At 45.2% G+C, this 22,586-nt stretch overlaps 1 protein-coding gene across 2 annotated transcripts in view; it reads right to left on the bottom strand.

Moving 5' to 3' along the window:
• Positions 1 to 1,251: 1,251 nt before the first annotated feature.
• The window catches only part of LOC119211496 (chemokine-like protein TAFA-2), a 45,520-nt gene continuing 24,185 nt past the window's right edge, over positions 1,252 to 22,586 (bottom strand). The window contains exons 2-6 of one of the 2 annotated variants that reach the window (XM_037462457.2): positions 19,219 to 19,322; positions 8,990 to 9,142; positions 6,565 to 6,689; positions 5,902 to 5,951; positions 1,252 to 2,144 (exon numbers count right to left, since the gene is read on the bottom strand). In XM_037462457.2, the coding sequence (XP_037318354.1) occupies positions 5,922 to 5,951; positions 6,565 to 6,689; positions 8,990 to 9,142; positions 19,219 to 19,321 (411 nt within the window). In that variant the 5' untranslated portion in view covers position 19,322 and the 3' untranslated portion in view covers positions 1,252 to 2,144; positions 5,902 to 5,921. Of the gene's footprint in view, positions 2,145 to 5,901; positions 5,952 to 6,564; positions 6,690 to 8,989; positions 9,146 to 19,218; positions 19,323 to 22,586 lie in introns of both variants that reach the window. The other variant, XM_037462455.2, reaches the window with a different exon arrangement.

The raw sequence follows: 22,586 nt of genomic DNA on the forward strand, positions 1-22,586 counted from the left end.
CGGGTGTTTTATGCCCTGTAGCAGCAATGCATTACAGAAGGGAGCCCAACAAAACTAAATAAATGTTGAGAAATTAACATTTTTCTCAGACAAAACATTTTAGCCTATATTTCTTTGTGTTGTTTGTGCTGTGATTCCGAGACGGAGGGCAAATTTTGACGCTCTTTGTGGATCAGTGTGACGGTACCGTTGTTTGTTATCTAACTTCAGACTTGTAGCCAAAAGGCATTGTGGACATCGCTGTAATGAAGCATCAGCATGCAATTTTGGAAAATTGATTATACAAATTTTAAAGGAAGACATTGGCCTCAGAATAGATCAATGGGATGTTAACAGACCGGCTTCTTGTTGTGGAAAGTAGGGTGTGGCAAATCAAGGGGGAGGAGCCTGGAGGCGGATCCCAAAGCTCAGGTTGGGGGAGGTGATAAAGGGGGTGTACTACCCAGGGCAGGTGCTGTAGCCACTAGGCACGTGGCATCAGTCACACCTGCAGCCGATCACCTACTTTGAGGGAGGAGGATATATCCACGGAGCTGAGCAGCAGCGGAAGGGAAAAGGCAGACGCTGCAGGAGAAAGAAGAGCGGCTGCAACGCAAAGAGGTAACAGCGACCTGGACCCCACCATCGTTTGCGCTATCCCAGCAGGACGGAAGGATCCGGTTACACCGCGAACTACAGCGCAGTAACGGACCCAGAGCGAAAAAAACCTTTGTTTTGTTGAGAGTTGGCTTAAGTGCCCTTAAACTGACCTTGTTTTTAAAAGGACCCTCTATGTTAAGTGCTTCCGAGCCTCCTATTTCAGCCTTCACTCTGGCCTCAAGAAACATTTGAAATATTTTCATAAGAAAAAACCAGGATGTATTTGGCAACTGTGCTTGCCGAATTTCAAGCTTTGTCTGTTTATTCGATAACTTGAGCACCCGTCAAGTTTGTAAAGCACATTAAAAATGATTAATGAGCGGCTGATTTTAAAAGCATCAGAGGGACTCCAGCAAATGCTAGGATAGTAAATGAAAACCTGTTAATGGCGCTAGAGAAGACATTTGGCCATCATCAGTCAAGTGATGGCCCAAGTCATTGAAATTCATTGTAATGGACCATCACCGAAATGTGTCATGGTAATTAAACCAATGGTTGGAAGAAAGTGTTGGCCAGCTACCCATGAGACCAGTAATCATCAATCAACCATCCCTAGATCAACTAATGTGGCTAAATAGTGTTAGCGTATGCTAAAAAGACACAAGGCTTTAGTTACACAACCATAGTTTATTAATGATGTCATCACTTGCACAGACAAAGGAAGTGTCATCAATACCTACTCAAAGGTGATCAGGAAATCCTATTGGAGTGACTGGTTGAAAAGTGGTCGTTTTGAGAGCATTGTTTTCATCACTCTGCCAGCGACTAGATGCTGTGTGTATAATTTACACTGCTGTCTAGAATCTGATCTCCAGAGCTTTGATGAAAAAAGATCTGGCAGACAGCGGCAGAGGGATGTTCAAAGGAAAAATGAACCACAACCGGTTCAAGCTTCACTGCTTTACCGCCCTGGTATAGGTCAGCAGGCCTCAAAATGGGTTGCAGGTTTCAAATTTATTTAGAATGCTTTAACCCTATCTCTGGCACACAGTAGGAATGATAGGTGTATAAATGTGGTTGTGTATTTTTTTTAAAGTTCACCCTGAATATCTTCAGCTGAGCCACATATTTTACTCTGTTTGAACTCTCGAAACTACACCTTGTTAGAGAAGAAGCCACAATTGACTGATAAAACAAATCACATTTTGCATTGAGTATTTGCGATACTTACAACAAACAGACCCGTCGACTTGTGATGCAGGTCCCGTGTGATGGACACATTACTCCAGAAATGAACAAACAGGCAAAGTTCACCGTTGTGTTCCACCATAAGCAGTACCACGTTAGAGGATAAATCCGGCCTCCAGTAAGGCTGATCAAATGGAGTCCTCCCAAAAGAAGGGCCCCGGTATCACTGCTTCATGTCCATCGAGTTCAAGAAGACGCATTCAGAGTTTTCCAGAGATTAACTGCAGTCCAGAAAACAGGAAGTCTCTATTTACAGAAAGTTCCTTTGAATTATTTCTCTTTTGATAATCCGACAAAGACCGGAGGTGTTAGTTCGCCTGTGGAAGAAAGAAATGGTGTTAAAATGAAGTCAAAGCCGTCAAAGCAGCCCCAGCGACAGAACTCAATCAAAGAAAGTAACCCCCACAAACAACACCGAATATTTGAATAGAATTGGACATAAATGCCTGCCTCTCTCTGTCTGTGTGGTATGACAATATGGAGCAAAGCGTGTGACGTAAGCAGGGTCTGATACCATGGCTGAGCAGAAGAAGAAAAGGTCATTATTTACAGTAATGATAACAACTCTATCAACAGAAAGTTTAAGCGAGAAGACAAGAGACATCCGCCCACACCGACTGACCTGTCAAAGATGTTGGCAAAGCAACTGCAAAATCTGATCCATTATTCAACCTCTGTTGGCTTATTTGAAATGTTTGCCACAGTGAGAAAACGTATTATCTTCAGAGGGAAAGTAAGGCTAAAGGTCTAAAAACCTCTGCTTGTGGCCTTTTGAGGACATGAACTGTTAAAGAGCTGGATGAAATCAACTGGATGCTGAGCGTGTTTCTTTTTGCAGAGGCTCAGCAGTAGTTTATCATATGTATAAGCCACGGGGCCACTGAAATCAGAAAGGGTTTATCTCAGGCTGGCCGATTGATCGAATTTTATTTTCTATTACAGTTTTAGGCTTCCAAGGCTTATGGAAACAAGATAACTGAGATGAAATGACTATTGTGCCGAATTTCATTTTTAGAGCGATGTTCTTGTTTTGTCTGTGTAAATTGAGGCTACACTTGTCAGGCCTCTCCCCCGCCGTGAATTTCCTCCATGGCGACGCCTGGCCAGCGACTTTATGTCGGTTTGGGAAGGCCTGGAAGGAAGGTGGCTCGCGGCAAATAAAAATAACTGAGCTCTCTACACTACTCATTCCCTACGGGTCACACGGCGACCTGCAGCGCTCCTCGCTGGGTGAAAGAGAGTCGAGTCTAAAAGGTCAAGTTGTGGAATTCTTTCAGATCCATGTCACTCCAGAACCTCCTAAAAGACGAATATTGGCTTCGTGTATCAGCACATCGATCTATCGGTTAGAGCGTGATGCACTATTCAGGGTGAGAGATGCCGGCGAGTCTGGCTCTCTCCCTCCACCAGTTTGAAGCTGTCAGGCACTCTGAAGACCTCCATTCTCATTGAGAGTAAATTGCCTGTCACGAAGCCCAGTGGCTGACTGGCAGCTCCTCTGCTCCTCCAAAAGTACATTCCGGAAAAGACTCTCGCGGAACATAACATAACAGCCTTCATAACGACGTCCGCTATCGATTCCATCCGTACGACAGCCGCCGCGTGGGTTTGACGGAGCAGGAAGGAGCAGGCGTTGCCGAATATGTAAGGCGCCATTATCAGTGCTGAACTTTTGACAGGAGACCGACAGCTCCGACAAACCCAGTGAGAATAACTCACCGAGCGGGTTGTGTGAGGAAGAACAGACCGGAGCAGGGCGGTGTTGTATAAATCATCCTCAATTATGCAGAATAAGCTAAAACAATCCAAAAAGCATCAGGCGAGCGATGGACAGGAAAACCTGTGTAATCATATCAAAGCCACGGTGAAAGGATTCCATAAACGTGGGCTGTTGCAGCACTTTGCCGGCTGCAGTGCGAGCTGTAATAAAGTCTTCTCTTTACGGAGTCATTTACATTCTCAGCTGTCACTGTGATGAATGGGCTACTAATTTGAGAATAATTCCACTGAAAAGACCAAAAAAAAGCAGAAGCGCTTCTCGTCAGAGGAGAAAATGTCTCGTGAGATGGATCTGTGTCTCACTTCGGGACAGGGTGGAGGACAGGGTTGGCTATCTGAATAAAATGCTAAAAATACAAACTTAGTCTTTGGCGCGTGTTGCGTTCGAATAATTGGCAGATGACGAGCGGTAATTTAACAGGCAGAGGATTTATTGCCATTCCGTGCCTGAAGTAAGGTTGGCTGAAAGATTTGACACAGCAGGTGCACGGGCGTGTTGTGTACGTGTAGTTCAGCCGTGTAATTGGCTAAGCGCAGTGTCCTTCTCAGCAATATGGTTTGTGCGGTAGGCTGGGATTTGTATAGTATGTCTGTTTTAATGCAACATCATGCAACATCTTTTGTGTAAATCTGCCTGAAAATGAGCAAAAACAGACATTAGGGACGCTGCAGTTTCACCTTCTGCCCAAATTAAGTTTACCAGCAGGGCTTTTTATCCCCACAAATCAAAGGCACTGTTCTGGAGGGGGGGGGGTGTCAGTGAAACCAAAACTATTGATGAAGAGAGAGGCATCTCAGACCTTTTCACTGAAAACTCACACCAGAGTTGCAAAATAAAAGATTTTTTTTTACAGAAGCTACATAGAACGGATCAAAAATGCATATTATTTCCTCTTTCTTTCTTGTTTTGGGTCATTGCATCTTCCAACAGAGCACCACAGTGGAATCTCAGCCTGACATTGTTGAGACAGAGCAGCTGTAAATGGTAGCATTAAATTAGCCCCGCCATCTGCGAACTGCAGAGATCCAATGAGTGGAAGTAGCACAAAATTAGAATTGTCAAAATTAGACGAAAGTAAATCCTTTTTTTCATCCTGTAAAATTTAGAAAGGCCTGCGAGTGATTTGCACCTCAGCTTGGCAGCACTCTATTCTTCCAGCCAAAACCTGACAATCCCTCCCGCGATGACTCCATGGAGAGAGTTCATCAGATCTATAGAACTGGAAAATCTCCTTCATTGAAATGAATCCACAAAGAGCTGGTCAAGGTAGATGGAGTGTGTTAGACCCTGAAGATGAGACATTACATGAAAATTAGATATGGTTGCTATTCTTCTCCGTAATCTGCAACGACTGTAGTAGTTAGTACGCCCAAAGAATAAGAAAGTATGGAATTAGGCACGTTAAAGGTACCCACTGCATCTGACTTTGTGAGGTCAGCTGCCGTATGTAATACCAAATTTCCCCAAGTTATTTGATTAAGTATTTCAATTTTTTTTAAACTTCTTTATAACACATACATATTAATTTTCATTTCAAAAGCCAGATGTCATAACTTGTTATTTCAAGTCAAGAGTTTTTTTTTGTCAGAATGTATTTAAACCCGTAGTGTGAGTGGCTGTCTCTTCTTCTTCTCCTTCTAAACGTACACGTTTAACGCTCCAGCTCAACATCTTTGCACATCCTAACTCAGAGACAAACCAAAAGCATGTCTTCATTGCCGTGTCCCGGGACTAGCTGGTTGCTTAGTTAGAGCTTTGAATTCTAACGGTGTATCCCGTTATTCATTGATGATACACAGCGATAGAGGTCAGTATATCTGGAGGTTCCAGGTTTATCTTTGTTCAGTTTTTCCCAAAATGGCTCTGCAGAGGTGGAGAAGAGAGCCCAATCCGTCGCTGCTTAAAGCAGCCTGCAGAGATATTTGAAACTGAAGGAACTTGTTCCTCCAGGTGAGTTTGAAGGTGTGCAAGATAAATCCGCTGGGCATTGCTGGTGCTTTGAATGCGTTGTTGTCTTTGGAGGATCGTACATCCCCTCTCGCCCGCTTTCTTCAACTCTGGCCTGGTTGCATTACAGGAACATGGGCTGAATTATAGACTTTCTCCTTGTCTGTTTGAAGGAACATTTAAGAGGATGCTACGGTAAATGATGTGCATGCATTCTTCTTATGCAGTGAAGAGCAAATATGAGACAGACCAAAGATCCCAGTTTAGAATGTCTTTGTATTTTTACTTTGGACCACTATAATTATGGAAAAAAAACCCTCAACATATTTTAAAAAAAGGTCTATTACCTGGACTGCGCTGTGAAGCGTTACCAAAGCTGCTCTTTGTCCGCTGAAATCTTTCAAGGGTTCCATGTGATAGAAGACAAAATCAGAAAATACATGTTTAACTTTCATTCTCATAAGTTCTTATCAAGACAATCAATAAAACGTCATTCTCAGAAGACAGATATGCTTGTCTTGGAAACTTGGACCACTAAAAGATACAAATTGATATTCGTCATTTTTATCATTATTTTCTCCCATCTCCCATCCTGAGGTCCTGACAAGTCGGTGAATCAATAGCCGTAGGCTCCAGGCTCCTGGCTCCAGGCAGGTGTGGTGCAGGCAGTTTAAATAATTGAGTACATGGGGGGAGGTAGAAGTGAAGGCTACGGGTCGTCATAACACAGTGAAGGATACGGGCATCATGTTACGACGTTAAAAGCAGGTAATAGGAGTGACTAATTGGCCAGTTTGGGTACTCAAAGTGGCCTGAAAGTGCTAAGGAGACATGGCAGCACATTGATTAAAGGCCCCCAGGGGTCCGAGCACAGAGTGCAAACTGTATCTGCTTTTAAGTAAAGGCAGACGAAGGTCTACGAGAGGCCGCCGCCGGATGACTTTGAGGAGTTGGGAGGTGTGCGAGGTCGGACTCAACAGGTCTGAATATGGTTTGAATCTCAAACTCACCTTAGTAGTTTTGATCTTGTTTCCTGTAGCACAGCTCCAACCCTTTAGATCAGGGAGAACTTTGCATTCCTCTCCGTCAAGACACGGATGCATCTGACACCACCACTTCTGCTCCACTATTGAGGCTGGGGGCAGAGGTCAAAGACGAAATGGTCAGACATGTTCACCATGTCTGTCGCACTTCAAACCGCTATGAATGTGGTCACTGAAAGGTATCCCCTGGAGCTGCTATATTAAAAAGTAAGTTGTTTTGTTACATGATGAAATTGAAAAGGGTATTTTCACAATTCACATATTGTCATGCCAAATTTAAAATGATATGTAATATCGTTAGTCGGAAACAAAGTTTTCTTCAAACACCATCATAGCAGTGTTGCAAAAAGTTGTGTCACATTTTGACAGCTGTCTCAGATAAATGATGCAAGATGTGCTTTTATGACTGGCAACCTAATCTAATTTACTATTCAAGCGCACTCTGTTGAGAGTTTTGCATTTCTACGCTTTCAAGTCAGGAACTGGAAAAAGAGCTCCAGCCATCGGAGGGGAAAACCTTTTAGCTTCAGTAAGTTGCCTCCATTAGGACCACATTAAGCTTCTGCTGTTCCATTGTACAAGCAATCATTAAAATTTGGCACATTGCAGAGGTCGTTATCTACTTTCACACACCCTCGTTGGCGTTCTGTCCTAATGAAGAGGACTGCTATTGTAATCCTCACATAGCACGGCGGCCTCACCAGAGCAAGTTGCAGGGGATGGACACTTTATGACATGAGGGAATCAATTTGTACCACACAGACGCGTGGCTACAGCAGCAGTGTGGTGCAGAGCGTCCATCAGGTCAACTGCAAGCAGATGGTGGTTGTGTAATAGCAGCTATTAAAAAGCCACAAAGATTTTCTCATGAAATTGAATGGCATTATTAATAACCAGACGTGGGTACAGTGCATCGGATACGTTTCATTTAATGACGCTTTGGAACCATGATGGCAGCTTTTGACTGAAAATATTTCGCAGTAAAAAGTAGATTTTTGCTTTTATTTCATTTTATTGCCTCGACTGTAGATTTCTACAAATATTTTCTTTGACCTTTTTCAGCTCATATTCATCAACGACCACTAATGTTTTTCCCATCTTTTTATAAAAGTAAAGTTTCTGACCAGCGCACTAACACACACTAACATATCATTAGTGTGTCTAACATTTTTTGTTTTTAAAATTGAAAAACCAAGCATGAAGATAAAATGCTTTAATCTGGATAGAATATAACAATGTGTCTCCTGGGGGGCCACAGCATTTTGTAGTCCTGTCAGGAGCACGATTCTAGCTAGTAAGTGAGTTCTAATTTAGTGCTAAATTTGAATCCAAACACGGTAGCTCTGTTTGACTCTCTCCATTTGCAGAGTTTGTATAAGATTTGACATATAGATGAAAGATCAGGTTTGCAGGTAGCTTCTTTTCTGAATTACACATTCAAATCTATTCAGCTTTCCTCAGATGTCCGGAGGTTAATTTGTCGTTCTATGAAGAGCCGATTGTCTCACACAGAGCTGAGCTAAAGGTAATCCCTGCTTGTAGAAGAACGAATAATTAAAAGGTTAAGTACTGGGATATTTTTCCTTCCGACTTCACCTGCGCAGCTTTAAACTGAGGCCAGTTAGCTCACATCTCTAATTTGCCGAAAATGTCAACACTAAAATGTCAAGGAATAGGTCATACACGATTGGGTCCAGAGCTTAGCCTGGAACACGCGCCCTTCAGACCAAAGGGAAGCAGTCGGCTCTCACTGGGAGACATTAGAAGAACCTCTGGGCAACAGAAAACCTAATTCCCTCTTCATCATCTTTCTCGTATCGTTGCGAACGTCTCCTGGTTTTCTTCAATTTAAGGATTCATCCGTGCTCAAAACCCTTGGTCAAGCTGAGCTTGGAGGCATCATACTGTGCATGAGCGCACTTCTTTTTTTGTCACACATTCACTGCAGCCCCATCAATTGAGTGAATCATCAATTGATAGATAATGAGATGACTTCAATGTAAGTTTTCCATATTTAAATTAATTTATTTAATTAGTAAATATACTATATATGTTATCACCAGTCCGTTTCTCAATAGATATTTGTTTCTACTGTGTGTTAATAAAAATGTATTTTTCCCTTGACGTACCATGTGATACCAAATTTCCCCAAATAGTTCTAATCTGCTAAAACAAAACACAGTTGGACGCATAGATGAATCTCAGACTCCACTATGTGTTGCTCCCTGACAGCATCTTCTAGAAGTTCACCTAGTGAGTCAGCGTGTGCTGAAGCACTTATCCGTGATCTCAGCAAAACTAATCCTCAAGATTTGTGGAAAGGAGCGTCAGCGGAAAAAAAATGAGGGATAGAAAGGAAGGAAGGCCCATGAAATATTCAGCCGGAGCGTACCATCTACACACGACGGGGCGGCTCTGGTGGTGCCGGCCACTTGGCCCGGGAAGCAGGAGCACTTCACGGTCTGAGACCGCTCCTCGATTTTGTTCTTGTTGCAGCAGCGATGCAACGCCACCACCTCGCAGGTGCCTGTTGGGACGTGGTGGGCTGCTGGAGAAACAACAGAAAGATGGAATAATTAGTGAGGATATTATCTTTGGTGAAATAGTTATTACCCTGATCCACCCACACACACACACACACACACACAAACACAAACTTGGATTGAGTCCCGTAAGAATATCTCTGTTGGATCTCTATTGTCTGCTCTGCATTTGTCTAATCCATCTCAAAAATGAAAAAAGGCAGAACAGATTACCAATTTTCTTTTATAGAGGATCATTTTTATCAAAGAAAGTTAGTTAATATGCATTCTACTTTTCAAAGTGTAAATTTCTTTGAGTGGCCTACAGTTTTTTGGGTTGAATTTACTTAATTATTAACCTCTGTCAAGTTGACTTTGCTCAGCTTGGCCATTATTATACAACCATAGTTGTTAAACTCTAACCAAAAAGCTTTTAAATTTGTGTACATTTTAGGAGATAGTAACCAGTTTTATTATTCACGTATGTCATGAGTTTATCTAAATGATTTGAAAAAAATCACATGATAATGTTACTCTAAGTGCTTTGGCAGCAGAGGTGGACATTATTAGAAATGAATTGTAATAATAGATTTAAAAACATGAATAAAATGAAGAGCAGACAGGCTTTCTTAATTCACTCTCTAGAACTACTCTCTGTGCATCCTTTTTCTAGAGATGAGCATAATCATAAAAATAATGTGCAGATGTACTGATGTGCTTGGGAAAGTTCCTCATAGTGGAGACATTTACAAGGAGGGGAATGACTCCCACTGAACATATAGAGAGCCCCCCTCACAGGCTATTCTTAGCAAAGTAATCCTTGAGTGAAATTTGAGTGTCTCTTTAAGAACATTTAGCACCAGCAGCAGAGTGGTAGAGCTAACCAATCACGATCTGGCCTCGGAAACCTCAATAAAATCATTATTTTCATCCCCATCCGGATTTTCCTTTTTTTTTTTTACTTTAAACGGCTCCCTTTAAATAAGTATGAGACTGTAATGATTGGAACTGATCCCCTTCCAGATTTCCCACAACAGGCAGAAGCATTTAAATAAATAAATAAAAATGCCAGATATCTAAAGGGGAAAGTGCAGTGCTGCAGTATTTGGAGCCAATTTCCACATCACGCTCCATTGTCTGAATTATTTAGAGCCTGAGCTGCTCCATTCTCTTTTAATTGCATGTGACATTTTCTTGAGGTGTCCTTCTGCTGAGATGCCGACTGTTGCTGCAGTGAGCTGTGAATCGGAGATGACTGCGTGAAACTGGTGTGAACTAACTGTACTGTGGCGGCTCAGCTAAACTCCGTTAATTACGTTCTCACTCCGGCGTGTCCTATGTGCGGCCGGCGGCCCGTTCCAGCGGCTGTAACAGGCAGCCACCGAGACTAACGGTGACGGAGTCAGCCGCTCTGCTCGGACTGAACAAACCTTAAATCTGACAGAGATGTTCTGCAACGATAGCCCACCGCCGCTCCTCCGAAGGTCACTTTTTCAATACGGAACTCAGGAAACACCAAGGAGGAGCCTAATGTTCCTCGCGCCCCTCCTACAACGTTTAAGGTTGGCTACTGTAACAGGTGGAGCTGGAGTGGACACATTTTAAAAGCCCAAAAGACAGAGGGACAGGAAAGTTCTGTTTTGATTATGCGCCCAAACGCCCAAATCCTCCCTCCTGTCCGTCCTCACACATCAGAAATAAAGCAGGTTCGCAGCAGTCGCAGCGAGGTGGTTGCTGATGCTCTGGCCCCAACAAGAGAAGATATGAAAAACAAACACCCTGCAAGCCAAGCTGCTTTAGATGAAAAGAGAAGTGCTGCCAGTATCCCCCACATGAAGTGCATGCTTCACACGGAGTGGCTGTGGTTTCTCTGACTGGATTTGGAGTTTCTGCTTGGATCCCTTCCCCTGCCAGCACATACACAGAGAAGCATTTCACTGGGGAATCAGCTTTAAACCTACTGCGCCTTCCGCTGTGACAGAGAGGATCCCTCCGGCTCTGGACCCACTGCCGCTGCTGCTGAACTTGTGTTTTGTAGATTTGTGTCTCCCTGGGTTTTATAAGACAGGCGTGATGCTATGAAATTTAAATAATAGAATTCAAGGACGTCCCGGTGGCCTGGCAGTTAGGAAACATAGGAGAATGGAGCCACAATATCCCCTTTTGTCTCTCTCTCTCTCTCTCTTTGCATGTGAACTACCTGCATCTCCAAAGGAAAAAGGATGCATGAAATAAATTTGCATTGATTTGTTTGTTTGTTTGTGTTTTGTGTGACTTTGGGATGCGAAACCTTCCGTGTCGATGTTCTCCTGTGTGCTTCTCCATCAGTTAAACAGGTTATACAAACCAAGTATGAATAAGGATATTTCCTGGATATGTTTGGGATATTTCTGGATATTAAAAGCCAACTGATACAACCCCTCAGCGTCTAATTGGCCGTATATACTCAGACTCAGACCCTCATCATTTATGTTTATAGTAAGTGCATGACAATTAGTGCAATATCTTTTGGCACAGAAAGTTTAATAGATAACATTACCACCCTATCACTCACAATATAGTCAAGACCTCGGCTTTTGTTAGCTCATTTTAGACCATCCATAAATAATTCTCTTTAAATAATAAATATATATAATATAAAATTACCATCAATTTTTTTACATTGTCTACATGTCTGGGCTCAAATCTATATTAAAATGAGGAAGTTGTTTTGACACAGTAATCAATAATAGCAAGAACATATTGACATGTTGCTCCATTTATTGACATATTTAGACATATAGATACATGAAAGGATGATTTAAAAAAAAAAAGCTCAGTCCAAAAGATCCCTGCTGACTAGCTTTGCAGCGGCTGCATTGAAATGAATTGAATTTCCCAGAAGAATGAATTTGTTTGCTTGAAGTCAATAGTATAAATTGACACCAGTGTATTTTCTACATAGAATGCTACAGCCGGTTGTCTTAGCTGCTTCTATTAAGGTTGAGAAGAGGGTGATGTTCTCTGAATTAGAAAGTCATTGTTAGAAGGCAGGTAGCAGGAAACCTACCATTAGGACCAAAGGGGCGGAGTCTATATAATAAGCCAGGAACATACCTAACACAACATCTGTTGTTGTTTGGTGACGGCTTTGGAAGGCTCTCTTTAATTGAAATGATAGAAATGTCACGGTTTGGCTTCGCTTCCTGTTTTAGTTTGAAGTTTCATGTCTCTTGTGGTCCTGGGTTAACTTCACTTCCTGCCTTGTCTTGTGATTGCGTGATTGTCTCCACCTGTGTCCAATCACCTGCACCTCCCTTGTGTATTTAAGCCCTGTGTGCCTGTTGTCCCCGGTCGCGTCATTGTCTATATGTCCCTCGTCGTTGGAGCACGTTATTTGGTTTGAGAATAAACAGCACTTTGATTGAAGAAACTCTGCGCCTGAGTCCTCACTGCAGCATGCCCCAGCTGCGAACGTGACAGAATGACGCGACCCAAGGAGGATTCAGCAGAGTTTTGGAGCGTTCGGGGCCCCGACTATTTGGACGAGGGAAGTCCTTTTTGGCGGCGTGAGACGGACCTTGTTCTCGGGCCCAGAGGCTACCGAGAGATGTGCCTCGAGATTCGAGACATCCTCAACCCGAGGAAAGGGAGCCCGGGGGGGGAGGAGACCACGAACCCCCCAGTCCCGGCTCCTGTCCCGGCCCCCAGAACCTCGCCTGCGCCCGTTCCTGCGCCGAGACGCCCGTCAGCGCCCGTTCCTGCGCCGAGACGCCCGTCAGCGCCCGTTTCTGCGCCCGTTCCTGCGCCGAGACGCCCGTCAGCGCCCGTTCCTGCGCCGAGACGCCCGTCAGCGCCCGTTCCGGCCCCGAGACGCCCGTCAGCGCCCGTTCCGGCCCCCAGAGCCTCACCTGCGCCCGTTCCGGCCCCCAGAGCCTCGCCTGCGCCCGTTCCGGCCCCCAGAGCCTCGCCTGCGCCCGTTCCGGCCCCCAGAGCCTCGCCTCCGCCCGTTCCGGCCCCCAGAGCCTCGCCTCCGCCCGTTCCGGCCCCCAGAGCCTCGCCTCCGCCCGTTCCGGCCCCTCGTCGCCTGATCTTGACCCCCCCTTCCCACCCTCTGGGGACCGTCTGGAATCCGGTCCTTGGAGGGGGATTGGGGTCAGGGCTCAGCCCGGCGCCCCCCGCCACGACGACGCCGGAGCCGCACCACCCGGCGCCCCCCGCCACGACGTCGCCGGAGCCGCACCCCTCGGCGCCCCCCGCCACGACGACGCCGGAGCCGCACCGCCCGGCGCCCCCCGCCACGACGACGCCGGAGCCGCACCGCCCGGCGCCCCCCGCCACGACGACGCCGGAACCGCACCGCCCGGCGCCCCCCGCCACGACGACGCCGGAACCGCACCGCCCGGCGCCCCCCGCCACGACGACGCCGGAAACGCACCGCCCGGCGCCCCCCGCCACGACGACGCCGGAGCCGCACCGCCCGGCGCCCCCCGCCACGACGACGCCGGAGCCGCACCGCCCGGCGCCCCCCGCCACGAAGCCCGGTCTCCGTAGCGGCCGGTCCCCCGAGACCCTGAAGCCCGGTCGCCGTAGCGGCCGGTCCCCCGAGACCCTGAGGCCCGGTCGCCGTAGCGGCAGGGCCCCCGAGACCCTGAGGCCCGGTCGCCGACCCGGCAGGGCCCCCGAGACCCTGAGGCCCGGCCGCCGTAGCGGTCGGCCCCCCGAGACCCTGAGGGCCGGCGGTCATCCCGGCCGGAGGGACCCGACACCGTGCCGCCGACCCTTGGGGTCCCCTGGGCGGCCGGGGGTTGTTGGGTTCCCCGCCCTCCCTCCCTTGTCTGTTTTTCTAGGTTCCACCCTCCTTTAGGACCGTCTGGAATCCGGTCCTTAAGGGGGGGGTTCTGTCACGGTTTGGCTTCGCTTCCTGTTTTAGTTTGAAGTTTCATGTCTCTTGTGGTCCTGGGTTAACTTCACTTCCTGCCTTGTCTTGTGATTGCGTGATTGTCTCCACCTGTGTCCAATCACCTGCACCTCCCTTGTGTATTTAAGCCCTGTGTGCCTGTTGTCCCCGGTCGCGTCATTGTCTATACGTCAGTCGTCGTTGGAGCACGTCTTGTCTTGGTTGAGAATAAAGAGCACTTTTTGATTAGAAACTCTGCGCCTGAGTCCTCACTACATCCTGCCCCAGCCCGAGCGTGACAAGAAACATAATGTATTCATTTTTTATTCATAGCATAACATCAAAGGTTTTCCAGATTTCTTTTTGAAAATGTTTAAAAGTTAATCAGAATTGTTTTTGTGGTGGTTTACTGACCATTTGTCAATACATTTTTTACTTTTTACATATAACCCAGACCTCCCTAATGGTGCAGTGTTGATCTTCTTGTTTGTTCATTTGTTTTGATTCATATATTAATCGTATTGTTTATTCGATCCCAGCATGATCTCTATTTAGGCTTTCTATCCGAGGCAGTGTAACACAATCTAAATGTGCATTATAGTAATCCACTTTGTTCTGGGTCTTGTGTATGAATGGGACACATCTTGAATGTTGAATCCATAATGAAATCAAAACTGAAAAAATGACACGTTAGGCTGCCGGGCTTCAGAAAGTTACTGGTCCTGGCCCAGGAATAACGTGGCCATGGTTCAACCATATTGTTTAATATGCAGCTCGGAATCGTAACATTTACTTCCAACTATTGATGCTGACTAACAAACAGCATTGTTTCTACGAGGCTTTTGTTCCTTTCGGCAATTTGTCTGAACCTAAGTTGCTTTCATAGAGAAGTGATGGGCCATTTCTTTCTGTGCAGGGCTGAAATAACTCAGCTCGAGAAGCTTTTATACGATGGTCTCCGGAGACGCTGGAGAAACTGCAAATGGTGCACGCTTTGTATCATTCATGAAGCTGTTGTGAATGATAATGTAATCATTGCTTTGCTTTACACACATCCCTGCGTGTGACCACAAATACCAGCCCTCATACAGAGAAATAATCCTCATGCGTGTAATTCCCTCTGTGCGAAGGTGAGGTGAAGAACTGCCATGGTAACGGCGCAGTACAGATTTTCCCCTCAAACTATTTGTTTGCTTTGTTTTAGACGAGTGACGTCGGAGGACTCATCTTTGAGCCATGGATACAAATCCGATTCCGGGAGCCGAACTTGGTGGAAAGGACAAAGCGTGTGGACGGATTGTAACGTTTAACATGGGGAGTGTCTCTGGCTGTTAGTTACAGCTCCCTCAAGGGTACAAGCAGTGTTTATGCTCGCTGGCAAGATGCTTCTCTTTCATTATATAAGTCATTTTTATTACAAAGTGCAGAAGGTCTGAGGTGCCGAGCCAGCAACAATCTTTGATGCGTTACAACACAAGAAGACTCGCGGTCCGTCAGACACGTAGGTCACGCGCCTGGGAAAGATTTACAACCAGCAAGGGGAGCGGCTCGAGAGGCGCGGCACAAACTGAAGCCCGTGGTTCACCGCGGTGCACGTCCGAGAGAAACCCAGCGTGGACCATCAATTTCATTCCACTCAGGTTCAAGTTCCCCGTAGTATCCTGCTTGATTTTATTCTTGCTAAGTGGTTTCCCAATTGTGGACACGGAAATCCAAGGCTGCAGCGCGTCTGCTGGGATCACGGCGGCACAATCTGAAGGTCACAATTTAAGACTCTCCGCAACCATCAAATCTGTGCTGCGCTGTCTGCAGGGAATGTACTGCGTTATCAAAGCAAGGTGCAGGTATAAACACACATTTCATCAACAGCTCACGGAAGGGCTGCGGTGCTTTGTTTCTTTCATATTTGTTGAGTGTTTTATGCCTCATTGGATTGTGGACATGAATTAAGGGAAGAAAAACGACAATGAGATGGATGGTAAAAATTAAAATCTCTAGTAAGTTGGGTACAAGCTGCTGCTGCATTAGGGCTCAAGTTTGGAACTATCATTTTTTGTTGTTTGTTTTAAGGTTTTCTTTATTTTATAATCCCAGAACCAGTTTTTTCTGTCGCCGCCACAATACAGCTTACAGAAATGATAAAATGCCAGCAGAATCTGCAGAATTATCCCAGGAAGTCTGGGAGGAAGTCCCAGGTTTCCTTAGCTTAACGTTGTTAACGAGTGGAATTGGGATGGTGGCACGTTCAAGCTCAGGATAGCAGGCACCATAGCGGACCCATTGCAATACGTGCTAATGAAAATAAACCAGATGTCACCACAACTTGGTGAGCCGAGGCGGCCTGGCTGGGATTGACTCCGGTTGGACTTTCCTCTCTCTCTGCTCCGCCTGCCTGAAGGTCGATCGAGGACACGCTTGACAAGTCTGTGGTGTAAACATCCGCAGCAGCGGAGGATAAATGAACCGTGCCTCATAGAAGTGAAATAAACTGAATGAACATAACTGTCATGGAGTAGAAAAGCATGTTTGAACATGATGCCGTCTTTGCTCATTTTATTTAAGGAAGTGAAACACTAAATTGGCCCCGCTTGTCAGAAGGTAGGCTTAGATGTACTTTTCTCTGTATTCTCTTAGAAGAAATACATTTCCTCTACTTTGGACATGTTCTGGGTTCATTTCATCCCCCGAATGATAACAGGTTTACAACATCAGAAATAACACCCAGGGGAAATCAAGGCGCCGCGGCGGCCATCGGAGAGAAATTGAATGCGTGCGGGATTATTCTGATCCACTTCTCGCTGAAATGATGAGCGCCCTGAGTGGGGGATCGCTGCCAATCAAAACCCGCGCACATCAAAGCGCTGGGCTCCCGTCTAATTGGTCGACAAAAGAAGAGGGGTATTTTTTTATTTTTTTATTTTACCAAGCTCACACGGAGACATCCTGTCCGGCGCCGGTGCTGCCTGCACACCACCAATTACCTGAGGCCGCGTGTTGTCAGTGGGACTCCCAGTGATGAAACATGTGGGTTGGCCTGTACTTGTAGTCCTGCTGAGTTGCCATAATTGATCTCCCTGGGTTTACCACTGACGACTCGACAACACTTTTAATGAGGCAGGGGGGGGGAGACGGGTTTGAATCTTACCTCCCAAATAGCTGTTCCAGTCAAATGACTTCCCAAATTTACTACGGTGACATTTTATCCGGGATGATGCAGGTTTGAGAAATCCCTACTAAGCACCTCACGTGACCAGCGGTGGGCGTTTTGGTCCCGGGGGCCCTTCCCCGCCCCGCGTTGGCGTTTTGCATGGAGAGTGGAGGCCTCTAACCATGAGCAATTAAAAGACGGAGCTGAGTGAATAGATGGACGATGACACAACAAACCCCCTTACAGAGAAGATATGTGTTGTCTAGATGTGTTGACTGGAGTGGAACTTTGCCCTGATTTGCTCGTCTTTATTGAAACTCTGGAGAGATGGTTTCCCTTTCTGGACCATAAGTAGAACGATGTAATGGGGTTAAAAACACGGCCGGAAGCCGATTCTTGAAGTTTCTTTGGCTGTACTCAAGAGTTCTGCTACCTCCTTGTTCACCTGGTGTGATTCATTCAAGCTCCTCATATCTAGAATAAAGATCTCAAAGGGGAACTCCTACTTCACACAAGAGGATGACTAACTCTTGTTTGTCTTCTCTGGCTTTGTATGAGGAGCTTGGTCTCAAAAAATAACCCTTGGTGATGTCATCCTATGCCGGGCTTGGAGACTATATTTCGGCTGTAGAGTAAGCCTTCATTAAAAAGTACATGTAGAATTTGAAAAGATCTACAGGCATTCAAAGGGCAGGGAGAATCGATAACACTAAGCATTACTACAACACCACATACCATGAATCATTAAATCCCGCAGCCTGCTAATCACTTCGTATTAATCTTTTGATCTAATGGGGAGTATGTAATGACAATATATCTGTTCTGGGGGGACGTATAATGCACATACTGTGGAAACATACTTCCCCTTTGGGACAGTATGCAACTATTGAGTTGCGTTATGGGTAATGTAGGATGAATGATTTTGAGCATTGACTCACATAAAGAACATAAAGTCAGCACATCTCAGAATCTAATTCTTTATCACCTAACAGTAATTTCACCAAAAAGCCTGGCATGATGAAAGGACCAAAACCAGTATTTTCTCAAAACAATGTCAACCGGTCACAAATGTATGCATTCATTTAATCGTAGTTTTTCACAAATGTGAGTCAACTAGGAGTAAACGGATCATTTGTTGGGGACGATTTTCAGTTGGGGAGTAATAAAGGTTAGTGATTTCAGGCAGCCGGATGGTTTTGTGTGGTATAATTTAAATAGAGCCCATGTTGTGTTCATAGTCATTAAGGAACACGTCATGCAGGTGATGTCTTTTTAATAGTTTGTGATTAACAGTGGAGCTCTATGGCACACAGGAATAATAAATATCAAACCGGCCATGTGGAAAATATTTGTTGGTCTTTTCATGGAGTGTGTTGGCAATAAAAAAAATACCAAATATCCCTGCCTCTCCCCCCCCCCCAGAGCAAAATACCGTTTTGACTTCAAAGAGGAAGATACCAGCCAATGCAGCCTTCACCGTTTTATTGAAATAAGTTGCTTTGCAGGTCTCAACCCTGTGGTACCTGCCGTAACCAAGCAACTACGTGCTGTGATGAAAACGATGATTAAGTCAAGGTAATTTGGCAGTACGCCTCACTGGCTAAGCTAAACAACCTCGGGACAAAGATGGATGGATTTCCAGCATAAAACTCCGACAGTAGCTTCAATGCTCCATTTGACATCTTTAGTTTGACTGACCTTTCAAACGGATGCCGTGACTTCCTCGGACAGCAAGGCAAAGCGTAGCGTGATAGTGTAATAGTGTAATAGTGTAATAGTCAGTGGGGCCGGTCGTAAAGCTCTGGGCGGTCCTGCACTAAATCTTCATGCTGCAGCGTTCCAAACTACTTTGTGAATTTATACTTGAAGCATCCTGCATATCTACATCGATGGATTTGATGAACACAGAAGAAAAAAACCTTGTGTGAACCGGGTGTCATGCGATGCCACGTTTAAGCTCTGACGATGTTGGTGTTAAAACAAATAGTAACCGTTCTCTTTGGCAATTGGAACGTGCATTTTATTCCATCCGCGTACTTGAGGGATAAATCCAGCTGTTTGAGCATGCTCACCTTTAGCTCCTTCCGTTGGCACGGCCATCTCCCAGACACTGATCACGAGCACCAATACAAGAAGAGCCCCTTTACTTCCGATCCGCGTGTATCGCTCACTCATCCTGGGAAAATGAAAAGAGTAAACATGTCATTTATGAAATCAGTTGTTACATTCCTATATTCTAAGAAGCGCACTACAAACAAGGGCTATATTTAACTATTAGGAAGAGGATGCCGCTCAACTCGCTCTCAGCTCGACTTCACAATAGCTTCCCCTGTCTGACTGCTCATTGGCTTTTATCAAGAACGAGAGACGGGCTTTTATCCCTTTGTCTCTCAAAACACAGCACGGATGTAAATGTGCACTAAATCACCTTCTCTCCTCCCCTGCACCTCCTTCCATCTCCACCCGCAACCCGAGGCTCTTGCAGCGGGGACCCAAACAGAAGGTGAGGACCCTCTGCCGCCCCAACAGGCCCCCGATGGGCCTCCCGGCGGATTGGTAGATTTGGTAGATTTGGCCGGCCACAGCGACTAATCCACCCCTACAAAAGTACCCTTTTCCTCTGCAGTCCCTCTCCCTAATGAAGTGAGGGGGCCGGGGGGGTGGGGGGGGGGGCGCACTCGCCATCTGGCACGGTCCGTTATCGTGACAGACAACGATCGCATTTCAAACGCGGGGCGCGGGAGCCGTGCGGTAATTACTGGAAGAGGCGCGGTGTCGTATGGCGCGAGCAGACAAAGTTACACGCTGCGTTTACGCCTTATTTACCGCCTCTTATCTGCCTGCCTCATTGACGTATAGATTGGCTAAACCTCGTTGGGGCTCTCGGATTTACTCGTGTAATTAAGTTTATTTTGGCAAGCCGAACATGACCTTTTGCTCAGAATTTCTCAGAGCCACACAGGTATTAGATTCATTAGTGATGTGTCACCAGAGCCCAGACGGGACTTGCATGTCTCAGACAGAAATATTACAGACATGAAGGGAATAATTGCTCACGCTGAATTTAAGCACATCGTAAACAGTTTGTATTGCTGTTTGGTAACTTTTCTGAAATGATGTAAGAACCCAGTTGGGGGCTGGATGTATAAACCATGAGCATCTTTATTCCACAAACAAACAAGTCACATTATTTGTGGGTTGTTTGCCTATTTTGCTGATTGTAATATTGGTTAAAATGTCAATCTGCTGCGCATTTATAACCTCATCTAAAAGGATTAATGACTGATGACTTTCATCATTCTTTCAATATACATTTGAACCATCATCTTCTTGCTGATTGGTTATTTTAACTCTGAATTGGAACAGGAGTGCCTGGAAAGAATCATTAATAATCCATGAATTAACGCTTAATAGTAATGGTCCCCGGGCACGTTGAGGTGGATGAAATAGTGGTGCGGACGCTACAAGTGGGCACCTCCGTGTGTGTAATGACAGCTGCTGTTGGACAGGTGGAGCGAGCACGAGTATCAAAATGCCAAACTGTGGGAGTGGAAGCGAGGCTTGTGAAGGTGATTTGAGATTGATGAAAGATAAGAGAGAGAGAGAGTTTGTGAAAAAATGAGTATGCAAATGTCTCTCTCTCTCTCACTTGGCCAAAGGTGAAGAAAGAGAATGTCTCTGTGCTACTGACTTCAAAGAAAAGCTTGACATGGAGGAGAATACTCAGCGATCTGGCATCTTGTGCATCAATGGTGGCCGAGTCCGACGTCCCATTAGCAAGGCAGCCATGGCACCTTTTTCAGTCGGGATACCAATACCTGGGCTTTGAGTGTTGGCCGATACGAAGTGTTTTTAAATAATAAGCTTTATTACTTTATTACTGTGTAGAAGAGACTGGTAACCCAAAAAAACATCAGTCTTGAAAACTGCAACATTTTGAATTATAAAAGTTAAACGGTAAATAAAATCCCACTATGATGTATGAAGTGTGTACAAATAGAGCATAATTAAACACTACGCCACTTTAAATTGCACTCACTGCAATTTTCAGTTACTTTACCCGACTATTTAAGTTACACTTTACATTTTTCACTTTTCCACTGTTTTTGAAAGAAAATTGTTCTATTAATAGTCTACTCATTCTACTCAATATGTTGGTATAAATCGCCCTATAATATAGAATACTTAACTCAAGCAGCAAAATGTTGCTTATACAGTAATGCATTGCTATCAATAAACCAACATATCACTCAGATGCACTTTTATTTTCCATGCTGGAAATATCTGAACGCTGTGTCATTTAGCCACTTATCCACCGGAGGAAGGGAGATACACCCGGACTGAAGAACTCCACTCATCTTTTAGGGTTTCGTGCTTTTCCATCTCCAACATGAAGTAAATCCCCACAGAGGCCATGATTGTCAGTTTTAGGACACTTAGCAGGGGAATTCAAACGGCATCTAGACATGTGGAAGGAGAGTCACTCAAATGTTGACAGCGATGGCCTCGTAATAGTGAGGTTCATGTATCTGCTCAATTGGACCTCAAATTGTACACTTAAGTGCTCGTATTACAGCAGCGGGTGCTAATGCTCACCTCAATGGCAACAGATTTATAGCCGGAGACTTGGAGGCCGGGTTGAAACGGTGGCCAAGCGATGTGGCTGTTTCCTAGTGTGTGTCTGTGTGTGTGTGTGTGTGTGTGTGTGTGTGTGTGTCTTTTTACACACGCACGGACCGAGTGCAGGGCTGAGCACTACAGCGCCATTTGTTGGGTGCCGTCTAAGGGTGCAATTCTGTAAATGACATCTCATTGTCCCTGAATGTGCCGTGTTGTCATTGGAGTGGCGGCGTGCTCGGCAGAGCGAGCCGCTGACTATTTGTTACAGTTTGAGGCCATTTTGCATTTCGACCTTGAATCGGAGAGCTTTTTCCTTACACAACAAACTGTCTGTTTGGCTGCGCTGAACACAACATGATCTGGTAGCAGCTTTCTGCTGCACAGGAGGTGAAGCATTCAAGACTTCAAAATGTATACTATAAAAATGTTTGTGATATTTTCCCCCGATTTGCCATTTTTCATCTTTGCGCTTTGGTGAGAGAACCTTACAGTAAATGTATGGTTAAAATAAACCAATGTGGACCACCTTCACTAATTCATGTTTACATTATCAATGGACCGCATAACTAGCTATTGATCATGGTGGAGCTTTTAATAGCTATAGATGTATCTCTCAGAGGAGTCGGCGAAGCCTGAACAAAACTCAGAGGGAAGTGAATATTGGAGTTCTATTTGTCTGGTGGCCAGAAACATGACACCCAAGGAATGCTAATGTTGCTCTCTGTCTGCTGGATGTGTGATTAGGTAATTATTTTCTAACATGATCAGCATAACAACTTTATGCAGTTATTATATGTCTGACTAGTAAAACAAAGGGTTT

This window comes from Pungitius pungitius, chromosome 2 (assembly GCF_949316345.1).
Source record: "Pungitius pungitius chromosome 2, fPunPun2.1, whole genome shotgun sequence".
Lineage (NCBI taxonomy): Eukaryota > Metazoa > Chordata > Actinopteri > Perciformes > Gasterosteidae > Pungitius > Pungitius pungitius.